Source organism: Saccostrea echinata, unplaced genomic scaffold, assembly GCF_033153115.1.
Source record: "Saccostrea echinata isolate AGI-Se365-2 ecotype Australia unplaced genomic scaffold, CSIRO_AGI_Sech_v1 ptg000042l, whole genome shotgun sequence".
In the NCBI taxonomy this organism is placed as follows: domain Eukaryota; kingdom Metazoa; phylum Mollusca; class Bivalvia; order Ostreida; family Ostreidae; genus Saccostrea; species Saccostrea echinata.
The window spans coordinates 5,463,654-5,477,425 of record NW_026889791.1 but is presented as its reverse complement, the minus strand read 5'-3'; the positions used below and the strand labels follow the sequence as shown (position 1 = coordinate 5,477,425).

The following is a 13,772-nucleotide window of genomic DNA, read 5'->3' as shown; positions in this document are numbered from 1 at the left end:
TCTTCCAAAAATCTGTTGGAATTCCCATGGGATCCAATTGCGCCCCCTTATTAGCAGACCTATTTTATATTCATATGAAGCAGAATTTATTCAAATTAATAACTTCTACATGAGAAGAAGAAAACACTTGCTGTGGCTTTCAACTCGACATTTCGATATATCGACGACGTATTATCAATTAACAATAGTTACTTTCATTCATATGTCGGCTCGCTATATCCCAGTGAGCTTGAAATAAAAGATGCCACAGATTCTGACATATCTGTTTCATATTTAGATATTTTACTAGAAAAAGACGTTAACGGTAACCTCACATCAAAACTTTGTGATAAACTTGATGACTTCAACTTTTCAATCGTCAACTTCCCTTACTTATGTAGCAATATACCCTTTTCACCTGCATACGTGGTTTATGTCTCTCAGTTGATTCGATACGCAAGAGCATGCTCTACGTATGAACAAATTCTAAAACAAGGCAAGCTATTGACAAACAAGTTGATGAAACAAGGATTCAACAGTCTCGTTTGATGTCTTCTTTTCGCAAGTTTTACGGTCGATATAATGACCTTGTCAGCACATACAGCCTATCACTGAGTCAAATGCTGACAGACTTCAATCATACTAATTGTTAGGCCATTATTTATACACTGAACTGTCTACGCATTTCTCCGTTATTACACGATCATGACAAGGAACACAAGGCAGGTGTGACCGGTCGGCAGGGGATGCTCACTCCTCCATGGCACCTGATCACACCTCTAAATTTTGAGGTCCGTGTTTGCTCTGTTTCAAATTTGTATCGTTTCATTGGACTTTCGAGACTGAATACTGTTCGTTATCTTCATATTTCATAGACGTAAGAGCCATTTGTGACGTTGGAAAGTTAAATAAAGCAAATGAACATTGCGAGAAAAAAATGACAAATTGATTTTAAACTCACAGTTGTTGTATTTTACGTTAAGTTAACAGGGTAGTTTTTTTGTCAAATTGAGTGAAAACAATATACAATTTGGTGTTCCTAGATATTGAAAATGCATATAGTTCCTACTGTGTATTCTACCGGTCAGTGACAAGGTTTTGCGTGTGTTATAGAGATTTGAACGTCGTAGATTTCTAATGGATTTCATTAAGAAATTTACACTGAATGTAAATATTACAAAATGACGTCATAGTAAGCTGTATGACGTAAACTTTAGAGATAATGATTTCTTAATATCCGATTTTAAGTTTAATTACGGGTCCAAGAAATGAATGGATTCATTCAAAAACATAATATTAACTTAATCTTTGCTTTTTTGGGGTGGTATAAATAGCTGAGTATTTACTATGGGGGTTAAATACCAAATCCATGACGTCATAACTATTGATCAAATATTTGCCGAGTGAAAATTAAACGTGACGAGAATTTATGTCAACAAATATATGAAATGGGAGTTTTAAAGTATATAACGTGAATGCCATATGTGATTCATAAGGAATTAAAGATTAAGATGCAGGTACCTTGATTTATTCTTATCATGTTTTCTTATAATGAACACATTCAGTGTTTGGAAATCTCAATCAGCCTTTCCTCTGTCGTTGTAACAACAAAGATGCAAAAGTTCAACACTACGCCGCATACTTTGAAACATAATTTTTGTATGTATTGAAGGCTTGTATTCAATAGAACTATTGACTTGGAAAGTGCTGCTAGAATCGTGTGGTTAACATGAATTGATGACATTTCCTTGATCGCATATTCAAAATGTAGAATTTTTGGTAAGGTTTCATGCGAACCTTTGGAATAATTTTTACTCTAACGGGATAGTAGGATTCTAGCAGCACCTTTCATGGCACGGTTATTGTTTAACATAATTTTTTTCACAAAAAGAAATGAATTATCCCCGGGGCAGTGTTGAATTTTTAGGACACCTGAGTCACTCAGGTGACCTATTGCTATCCGTTTTCGTCCGTCGGCGTGCGTCGTGTGTTAACATTTGAACATTTTAGCATCTTCTCTGAAACCGCTTCAACCAAATTTGGCATATAGCATCTGTGGGTGAAGGGGAACAAAAATTGTGAATTATATGGTCCTTGCCCCCTCCCCCCCCCCCGGGGGGGGCCTGAGGGGTGGGGCTAAAACCACCAAAATTAATGCAATCTTTAGTAATCTTCTTCTTTACTCCTGGACATCAAGCAGTCAAACTGTTGGCATAATTGAAATAAGCATTGAGTTCTCTACCAAAATTGTGAAATTCATTGCCCCAGGGTCAGGGGTTCTGGTGCTAGGTTGGGGCTATATAGATCATATAGTGAAAGTGCATTATTCCTTTGAAAATCTTCTCTGCTCCTGGATATTAAATAAAGTAACCAAGTACATAGTTATGACGAATAAGAGTACCTCTTCCAAAATTGTGAATTTCATAGCCCGAGGGTCAGGGGTTCTGGTGTTAGGGCGGGGCTCTATTGATTATATAGTGAAAATGCATTAATTCTTTGAAAATCTTCTTCTTTTCTGCTCCTGGGTATTATATAAAGTAACTAAGTAAATAGTTATGATGAGCAAGAGTGAATATCCAAAACTGTGAATTTCATGGCCCCTGGGTTAGGGGTACTAGTGTTAGGGCGGGGCTCTTTTGAATATATAGTGAAAATGCATTAATTCTTTGAAAATCTTTTCTCTCCTCCTGGGTATTAAATAAACTAAGTACATAGTTATGATGAGCATTGTTGCCTCTTCCAAAATTGTGAATTTCTTGGACCCTGGGTCAAGGGTTCTGGTTTTAGGGCGGGGCTCTTTTGATTATATAGGGAAAATGCATAAATTCTTTCAAAATATTCTTCTCTGCTCCTGGGTGTTATTCAAATAAAGGAAGTGCATGGTTATGATAAGGAGGAATGCCTCTTCCAAAATTGTGAAATTCATGGCCCCTGGGTTAGGGGTTCTGGTGAAGAGGGGGGGGGGTGACTCTATTGATATTATTATGAAAATGCATAATTTCTTTCAAATATTTTTTCTACTACTGGTTATAAAGCAAAGAAACAAGTGCATAGTTATGATAAGCAAGGGTGCTTCTTCCAGAATTGTGAGTTCATGGCCCCTGGGTCAGATGTTCTGGTGAAAGGATGGGGCTTTATTTATTTAATAATATAGTTAAAATGCATTTCTTTGAAAATATTCTATGCTTCTGGGCATATTCGAGGCAAACAGAGTAAAAGTTTTAATATGCAAAGATATTTTTATCAGAATTTTGAACACCTGGACCATTTAGTCAAGTGTTCTGGACCTGGCCAGGGCTCTATTGCTCTATTATCTATTATCTTGTATTCTGCTGAGCAAAGTTATTCCCCTTTGCCATTCACCTTAGATAATTAATCACTGTAAACAATGTATTTGAAAGGTCAATAGAATACAGGAATTATGCAAGAATATCTATTGTATAATACAAAAATACTTTCATAGTTTTAATGATCAGGTAGACTTGGAAATAATAGATGAATAAAAATGAGACAAAATACTTGATCTTTTTAAATGTTCTTCAAAGGCCAAGAGAGGCCAATGTGAGAAGTAATGATATGGGGTTAAAAAATAGACATTTTTTTAATAGTCTGCATGGTAAAAGTGATAAGTTGGGGACAGATAGATACTAGACCAATTATTTTGTTGATGCTAATCATACTATTTTTCTTGCTTTTGGGCAATAAAACTTCATTTTTCAGTTTTTGGATCCTCTAAATTGTTGTATTGTACTCAGGTGACCGTTAAGTTCACTTTTTCAATTTTTCTATTTAAAGACGTCACATGATGACATCGTAGCGGAGTGCTTCTTTTACCCTAAGACTCAGTGACGTCTATACAATGGATAATAATAGTTAATGTTTTAACTACGGCTTTTTCGATTTATCAATGTTAAATTTTTTGATAAAAGTCTAAATTCACCAAAAATGATCTGGGTTCTTCAGTAATATACCTGCAAAATTGATACCCTTGAGAATTTGGGTCATGACTGTTTAAAGAGATATAGGTGCATTCATTAGAAATGGCATTCTTTTCCATTTAAATATGCCCTCTTGGGTGAGGAAAGCTGCTTTGTGTTTTGTAGCATCCCCAATTTTAATTTGCTAAAACCCTGAACTAAGGTAATAGACTGTTATGCCTTACCAATAGCATCAAAGACAGTTTCAAGGTTTGAACGAGGGGAAAAGATAGAGGAACAGTGATTTTATATAGCTTTCCATAATCCACTGCAAATCTCCACTCATCAGATCTTTTGTGTGTAATAGGAGTAATAGGAGTAAACCTTAGAACATCATTTTTATTAGTGGTTCTAGAATATTTTTGTACACTCTCCTATATTTTCATGTTTATTATTTCCCAGGTCCTTCTTTTGACTTGAGATTCTGTTTTAGTCTTATTTTCGAGCTTATTTGTACCTGATTTCAACACTGATTTCAACACCTCATGTCAATTGTAATGAAAACACCAGCTTCAACAAACCTCGCTGGTCTGAAAAAATTGGGATTGACGAAGATTTTTTTCAATATTTTTTTTTGGAGAGCTTCAGTTCTGTAGCTATAATTTGAAGAAAAGGTAAACTAGTCGGATCAAAACAAAACAACTACAATATAGATTTCAACTTTACACAGGGTTCATGGCGGGTATGACTGGTCAACTGTGGATGCTTACTTCTCCTAGGCACCTGATCCCACCTCTGGAATTTTCAGTTGTCCGTGTTTTATGCCATCTTAACCAATTTGTACTGTTTCTATTGTTGATATTTTGAGATTGCTCACTCTTCATTATCTTAACCTTTAACATTAAATTATTGAAGTTCATTTAATTAATAGTGATTCTGTAATTTTGAGGTACTGAGTACGTCCGTTTAATATTATGTGCTACTACGAAACTACCCTCACTGGAGGACGGACAAGCAAACTAGATAATCGATTTTTTAAGAAATGTGCATTATTGACCATGCAAATAATTTAAATGTTCAAATGAATATATTTGACAATCATTTAAAATAAAACAAGGCTCTTGCACGATATATTTAGGGACAGATACTGAGTATTTGGCACACGCTTTTCATGCAATACTCCTGATATCAAAGAAAACGTGTGAAAAGTAAAGTTGTCTAATCCAACTATACTATTTTTTTTATTATTTCACACGTACACTTAAAGTCATTGTTTGATAATTTATTTGTCCTTCACAAGAATTATCCAGTTAACAATGTCACTTACTTCAATATTCAAATTATGTTTACAACTTCCAAATAATAATCAAATGATAATTAATATGAAAAATCTTCGTTAATTACTCAGATTTTTTCTATAACTCTTTCATTATCTTTTTAAAACTTTCTCAGCTAAATCTTTGCATACTTTATAAAGGTTGATGAATTTTAGACGAGGATCACAATGCCGATTAAAGTTTTCATATGTTTTCAATTTTTTAAAATTAATTTCACTATTTTCAGTTTCCAATAAAATATTACTTTAAAAAAAAAAGTATGTGATCGTTTATGATTGTTAGTATTAAAAAAGATTACAATGTACCCCTGTGAGCTAAACTTTTATAATATTCTAATTAGAGAAGAAATAACTTTTCATTTTGAAAGTAATACCATTGTTTCTATTAAAACAGCTGTACAATTTACTGAAACTTATAATGTATTTAATGCTTTTAATAAAAGCTTTTTTTCATATATTACTTCACTTATTAAAAGGTATGTCTAAATACTTTGGAGTAAACTCGTAAATGAAATTCAAACTCGAGAGTCTCGCCGATATTTGCAGTCGGTAATAAACTTCAACCCCTTTAGTCAGCAATGGACTCGTCCATCCAGTGCCCATCATGGCATATTTTGGTCAAATAATTATGGCGGTCTATAAATTGTTCATGAGGGGTGCTATATAATTTATACAAAATCGTTCAACTCCCAAAAATAAACATTATCTATAAATTGCAGGATTTACCGACGAGTTTATACTCAGAAGGTAACCCCAAAAATTAAGCCGAGGGATGAGAGGCAGTAGAGGTAGCGATGGTAAACAGATCATAGGTAGCGCTTTGACGAAGCTTCCGGTGTCGACAGAAATTGCGTAAAACCTTTTGGCTATATGACATAAAGCGATTAGCGTATACGCTAACCGCTTAAAAATTACCCCCCCCCCCCCCAACCTAGCGTACGGAAACGCTAGTCCAACCTAGCCGAGGGAAAAGGAAGGGCCTAGGGTAATTTAGAAAAAAACCTTATTTATTTAGGAATATCCTAAAACCTCCTAACTTTAAGATTTATGGCCTAATAAATTTAACAAGAGCAATAGACGACGGCAATTTAGTCAAAATACCTAATATCTTAAAGGAGCCTGGACACAGTTGCATTGTTTACATTTTAATTTTCAATGTTATTCAAGAAATAAAACCAGTTAAATGAATTTAACTTACATGATTATTCTAAGAATTCAATGAAAACGACATTCTCTTTACATCACGTCAAATATCTGTTTTTGTAAACAGGACACGAGCTCTGTTATTGTTAATGTTTACGTTTAACTGGTTTGCCCGCGTGGCGCAGTGGTTAGAGCGTCTGCTCTAGAGTCGCGGAATAAGGGGTTGATCCTTACGTCGCGGGTTCGCATCCCACTGTGGGACGTGGAGACCGGTCCTTCGGATGAGACCGCATAAACCGAGGTCCCGTGTCGCAGTAGGTGCTGGCACGAAAAAGATCCCTCACTGCTCAATGGCCGTAAGTGTCGAGTATAGGACAAAATTTGCAGCTCTCCACCGGCAAGTAGTGCGTCTCCATATGAGTGAAAAACTCTCAAGAGGGACGTTAAAACAACATACAAACAAACAAACGTTTCACCGGGTGTGTTCAATTTTTTAAACTCTGCACACATCACTGAGCACGGACTGACAACAATAGTGAGTTGGGTTTGCTTTCTCACATTTTTACTCTGAATTTTCTGGATTATAGTTTTAATATTTTTAATTAATACACAACACAATTTCTACTTTTCTTAAGTATAAAGGATAAAGTTTACTTTGTGAAAATGCAAGGATGTGTCAATCAAATGCGTCCTGAAATTCGTAGTTTCAATAATTTCCAGATAAAAGAAGATTCTAAACACGCTTTTATTATATTTTCGTGTGAAATGCTATAGCAACATCTAAGTCATGATATTATAGCGAAAATTTGATAAAATATCAACTTCAAATCTGTGTCCAGGCCCCTTTAACATAATTTCTAGGGGAGCAACCTGTTAAATACCTAATAATCCTTTATTAAAGTGAGATAACTTACAGCAGATTAATGCTTTCCAAGTTTCCCCACGTGTCTAACAGTTATACGGGTTTATATACCCTTTGGAAACAATAGAAACCTTAACGTAAAATCTAGTGAATACATCCCAAAGGTATGAACTTTGACTGAAATTAGTAACAGCCAAAAGTTTAACTTCCGTATTGATAGCAAATGTTAATTCATAGATCATCAAACGTAAACAATACCCGTAAGACACGTGCTATTGGTAAATATAAACAAATTGATATGGGGGTTAAGGCAGTATACAAATATATGCATGAAAACATTAATAGTGACGTAGTATTTAAAATACAAGGCATGCATGTATACAACAAAATTCATTCCTACTACATGCATACCATAACAACGGGTGAATGCCAGATGCCGTTGCATGGTTCTATAATATCATTTTCCAGCATTACATCTACTTGTTTTCTTATTTCCTCTTGAACTGCAGGTGTGGCTCTGTAGAATGGCATGCGTACAAGGCGTACATCAGTATGTGTCAAGGTGGCGTTCATACATGTACACTGTCGTTCGTCCCAAGGTTTTTGGCAAAATGTCTCTGTTGTTTTGTAAGAACTTCTCAAGAGTTGTTTTTTGTTTTTGTGAAAGATTGGTACCACCGAGAATGAAAGAAATGTCAGAGTTGCTAGCAGATGTGTTTGTTTGTGCAAGTTGTGCATCACATTGGTTGACAGATGATGTATCGAAGTCTGAAACTGTAGCTTAGACTCTGTTGTAGGGAATTGTGATGTCTCGGTTTGTAGGGTGATGCACTTTAATGTAACACCTCGAGCATTGTAAAGCCTTACTAATGTTCTTGATGCAACTAGTTTTAGATTTGATACTCGTGACACAGGTTCCAGTAGTACCTGATCATTTGATTTCTTACGACTAACCTTAACTTTCCGAGTATTTCTGAATTACATACTTTTTTGTTGACCTAGCATACAATAACACATACTGTTGGGGTAGTGTTAGTATTATCAAAGGACAAGGTATTAGTGCTGAAATTCAGAGTAACTTGGTTAGCTTGCATGAAATCAATTTCTATGATAAAAGCATGGTGTAAGTTGTCAATGACACGAACAGAAAATTCATGCATGTTATCCTGAAATGAAATTGGAAGCACTATTTTCTCTAAAACCTTTAACCTTTGACCAGTAGTACTCTTGATGAATTGAAAATCTGACATATCTAGCTTAGCATTTGAAAGATGCCGTGATCGGAAGGTCGTTTGTTAGAATCACGGCCGCGACTGATCTAAGTCGATAAAAAATAGGTAGCAACTGTTTCTTCGCCAAGCGCTCGGCAATTTGAAGTGAAAGTTGCGGGTCCTTCGGATGAGACCTTAAAAACCGAGGCCCCGTGACACGGTAGGCGTTGGCAGAATAAAGAACCCTCACTGCTCAATGGCATCGAGTGCCGAGTAAAGGTCAGAATTTGAAGCCCTTCACCGGTATATGGTGGCGTCTCTGTATGAGTGAAAAATTCTCGAATGGGACGTAAAACAACATACAATCAATCATCCACAATGATCACAATTCTTGTCTTTAGCCCAACATAAAGATCTTAATCACAAGACTTGTCACAACCATAGCTTTCTCTCAGTCAGTTTCTCTCAGTCATCTGTGCAGGAGCTTGGGGGCATTGGTCTTCTGGTTTCTCGAATAGGGGTCCTTTGTGGAAACCTTTGGGTAGGAGTGGGACGCGACTCACTTGCAATGGCAGCTACAGTGTAATTGAGTTTTGGATTTGCCTGTTCATAAATTTGACATTGAAGCCATTGCAGCATTCACACTTGCTTCGATTGTTTGAGAAAAATCCACTGTTATGTATTTGGCAATTCGTCACCCACGCTGGCATAAGTTGACTGCTTCCCTTTGCTTTCTGAAAATCTGTTCAAAGGTTTGTGTCTGTTGCATGTAAACTGCTGATCCTAAGGATGGTTAAGGTCCTTAAATAGCTTTGTTTACTAGGTATTTCTCTGGCAGCTCAGAGTCGCAAGTTGTTTGTTGAAATCGGAATAGAAAGTTTTCTACTGTTTCACTTGGTTTGTGGACAATGTGGTCTATATCCTTGTCAACTGTTTCTTATTTTTAAAGCGTTGAAAAAACACTTCCTTGAAGGTTGCCAAAGATGATTTTAATTTAGAATCCAGGGTAAGAAACCACTGTTTCAGAATGTGGCTGAAGCAAAATGGTAGGATGTCAAGGGCCTGCTCATCTTTCAACTTATATAGTTGTGTATATACGATGAAAGTCAGCCACCACTGAACAACTGATGATGTGCCATCATACTGAGGTAGAGTGACATTCATTGGCACTCTTGGCTTTGTATTATGGTTGTTTGCTGCGGTGGAGGTGTAGGTGGTATTGGATTGACTGGCTGGGGTGGTGGCTAGGGTTGAGGCGGTGCTTCAGTTTGAACACTTATAGGAACCTGCTGTTGTTGCTGCAATTCCACTTGCTACTGAACTTCTGCTGGAGCAGTGTGAGGCGAGAGTTGACCTTCAGCCTCAAGGGACTTTTAAGGTCTGATGTGGCACATGTCAGCATTGTTGTTAATTGATCCTCAGATGTCTTTTCACTTGCAATTCTTGTAGATTTTCTATTTTTTGGTCTTCCTGAGACAAGTGACATCATGCAAATGAGATTATGGGTATTTTTGTTTCTCCACCAGTATCAATACTTGATTTGATATCATTTTAAACAACTGTACACTCTAGGTTTTTTTCTTTTGTATAAAGACAACACAAGAATTTGGATTTTCTCCTCCAGTAAATGACTTAAGGTCTTTGTTGTACTCTGTAGGAAAATGAAAACCAGAGCAAATTAAAGTTTACGTCTTGTATTTTGAGCAACTCGCAATAGAATGGGAGCGCGTCACAAAAATCGGCTTTCCTGCAGTTGACCAATGAGAATTCATAAAATCAGATCGCATGTTAAAAAACAATTTCTTTGTCTGAAAACCTATTTTCAATTTCATTTATTCAGATGCTTATGACAGGAGTCGGTCTTATTGATGGTGTTACAAGTTAATTTCGTTAATCACTTGTATAAACAATTACATAGAGTTAATCTATGCAAAAAGTGTAAGCTATTGTTCAAAAGGTAAACAGAGTATTGGCATCTTTTGTTACACCTACCTTGACAGGAAATTAAACGTGTGATTTACTTATTTACCAAGCAGAACTATAGATAGGATTGTGAAATAAGATGACAAAAAATGTTTTATGAGACATTTACAAAAAAGAGATTTTGTTTACAAAAAACAACAGAAATAAAAATAATAAATTTTTGAATAATTATTTCATTTTCTAGAATTTTAGATGTACAATTATATAGTTTTATATGTTTAACATCAAATATTTAATAAAAATGGTTTTGAATATACAGGGTGGGAGTAAATACAAAATTTAGAATATGACAATTGTCTATATACAATTATAAACACCTATATACATTTTTAATGTAACTTATGGTATTTGTTGTACAAATTATCAATTTAAAGCCAAATTAGTTTTCTATAATCATTTTCCAAGAAATTGAACCAAAAACCTGAAGGGGGGTCCTATTATGGGTGAAAATCTACTATATAATAGGATATCCTCCTACGGGTCAAAGCGAAAATTATTATAAGGAAAATAATTTATATGGTATTTTGCATTCCAGTCGGAACGCTTTAAACAACGTCTACCCATTTTACAAAATATGACTTTTATACATGCAAAAATTGGACTGATGAATTTTTTTAAAGCTGTATTTTGTTTGATATTTTTTCAGATATCAACACACCTTATTGTCAATACAGAGGTAACAAAACAGATGCTGGTTTTATAAATTTCTGTACTTCATGTATGACTACAACAGATTTGGGAAAGGAGAAGTTTCCACGCTACATTAACGAAATTGTGTGCAACGTGGAGCCATGCTTAACAGTGAACCAAAATCGTCAGTCTATGATTATATTTATTTTCCCCAAACGAAGTTTGGGAACATATTGTTTTTACTCTGTTTCTTCTTATTATTTTTCTTCTTCCTGGGAACTTAATTGTCCGTTAATGATCTCGTAAAGTACTTGTACGATTGAGGTGAAACCTTTTTAGGGTTAATAGGCATGTTATGTAGATTTGCGGAACGAAGGCCATTTTGTGCGTGCGCGTGCAATGCGTAAAATGACCAATATACTTGATTTAGCCTTAACTTTTACATTTTTTGATGAAATGCTTTGATACTCAAAATATATAGATATATGAAATATGTAGACAAAATTACATGACCATCATGCACATGCAGGCGCATGCGCGCGAATGCAATGCGTAAAATTACCAAAATTTTTGCTATACATGTAGTTGAAACTTTAATTTTTTTTTTGAAGCTTATTTTAACCTATGTTATACGATATACATAACCTGGGGCAGTTTACGCTTTATAAACGTGCGCGCACGTGCAATGTGTAAAATAACCAATGTTTTTAATATAACTGTAACGTTTATACTTTTTTCTGAGAAGCTTTGATACTAGGAATATAAAGACATATTGAAAGTATAGAGAACATGATATGGTCATCATGCACATGCATTCACGTGCGCGCATGTGCAATGCTAAAATGACCAAAATACTTGATATAGCCCTAACTTTTTTTACTTCTTGATGAAATACTTTCATACTCAGTCTTATAAATATATCAATGGTGTAAACAAGACGACTGTCATCATGCACAAGTATGCACGTGTGCGCGCGTGCAATGCTAAAATGGCCATTATACTTGATATAGCCCTAACGTTAAATTTTTTATGAAACTCCGAATATATATATATATATATATATATATATATATATATATATATATATATATATATATATATATATATATATATATATATATATATATATATATATATATATATATATATATATATGTATGTATGTATATATATACATGTATATATATAGACGAGTTGACATGGTCAACATGCACATACATGCACGTGCTCCCCTGTGAAATGCGTTAAAGGACCAATATATTTGACTGCCTTATTAATGAAGCTTATACCAAAAAGGGAGTTTGGGAGCGTTTGGGGAACATCTTTTAGGGTCCCAGTTACAATTAGAACTAGTTTTCTCATGTACCTTAAAGAATTCTTTGGAAGAGTAATTTTCAAAATATATCCCAACTATCTATTATGTTTGATTTTATATTTGCTTTTTCCAACGAGTTGATTTTGTATATTCGCAATTCCTGCCAAGCAACACTACTCAATTTCAACGTGTGGAATAAATTAAGTATAAAATAATACAATTTCAGATGCTCTACTTATCTCACATAATTTGTTCTTAATTACACTTTTGAGACATTGCCTTGTAAAGACACCAACATAATTAATTTTCTTCTAGGAGAGATGGTACTAAGCCCTTTAGTGCTTTTATTTTAGTAGCTTCCACACGATTTCATTTACGCATTGAAATACACATAACATGCATAGTCATTTGTACATAATAATCTGTCCCTTTCAAATGCTTACTGCAGGAACTTGAGTCTAATAAAATATTGTGGACAGACGTTGGGGAAGAGGGTATTGTACGTGTAAATGTATATCGATAAACAACATTAGGTAATACTGAAAATGTACAAGCACTCCATTTCTTTAAGAATCCTTCAAATGCATTTTTTTCCTTACATGTATCATTGAATAAGAAAAAAAACTTTCAGCTACAAAAATCTCTGAAAACTACATACTGGTAATTGAAGCAAGGAAATAGCTCTCACTGATTTTTTTTAAAACGCTTTGCTTTATTCCAAGGCTGTCAATCAATATATCTAGGAAATAATAACTCTTTTTGTGCTAGAATCAATTTTACGGTTCTAGAATTACACAAATGATAAAGAATATTATCAATATGAATAAAGTAAAATGTGAAATCCTCTGTTAAATTATTCTTCTGTTTCAGCGCATGGAGCTTGTCAGGAAAACATTTTACATTTAACGTTTCTTCGCCGTGCTCCCACTGGCTGCGTCATGATCATCCAGGACACTTCGTTTGGCCAGAGGAAGGTGCTGGCAGATTTGTGGGAAACTTACACTCAGCGTATCAGAGTTGGGTGTAGCTGCAAGCTTGACAAACGATCTCGACTAAAACAAACATTTGGTTTTGGAAAATAATGACAAAACTTAGTGCAATCCTCTGTATATTGGTGGCTTTCATTAAACATTGTGTCATTATTATATACAAGTGCTTTCAAAATCTTTGTTGTAACAATTTGCTTCCAAATCCTGTGCGCATTTTACACATACACACCCACATCCACCCCCCCCCCATATATATATATATATATATATATATATATATATATATATATATAAATATATATATATATATATATATATATATATATATATATATATATATACATATATATAGATATATATATATATATATATATATATATATATATATATATATATAGATATATATA

The 13,772-nt window shown here is 34.6% G+C and overlaps 1 protein-coding gene across 1 annotated transcript in view; it reads left to right on the top strand.

Moving 5' to 3' along the window:
- The window catches only part of LOC133201050 (uncharacterized), a 55,092-nt gene extending 41,627 nt beyond the window's left edge, over positions 1 to 13,465 (top strand). Inside the window, exons 4-5 of the mRNA XM_061336852.1 lie at positions 11,078 to 11,245; positions 13,247 to 13,465. Of these exons, the coding sequence (XP_061192836.1) occupies positions 11,078 to 11,245; positions 13,247 to 13,458 (380 nt within the window). The 3' untranslated portion in view covers positions 13,459 to 13,465. The remainder of the gene's footprint in view (positions 1 to 11,077; positions 11,246 to 13,246) is intronic.
- The last annotated feature ends 307 nt before the right edge of the window (positions 13,466 to 13,772 follow it).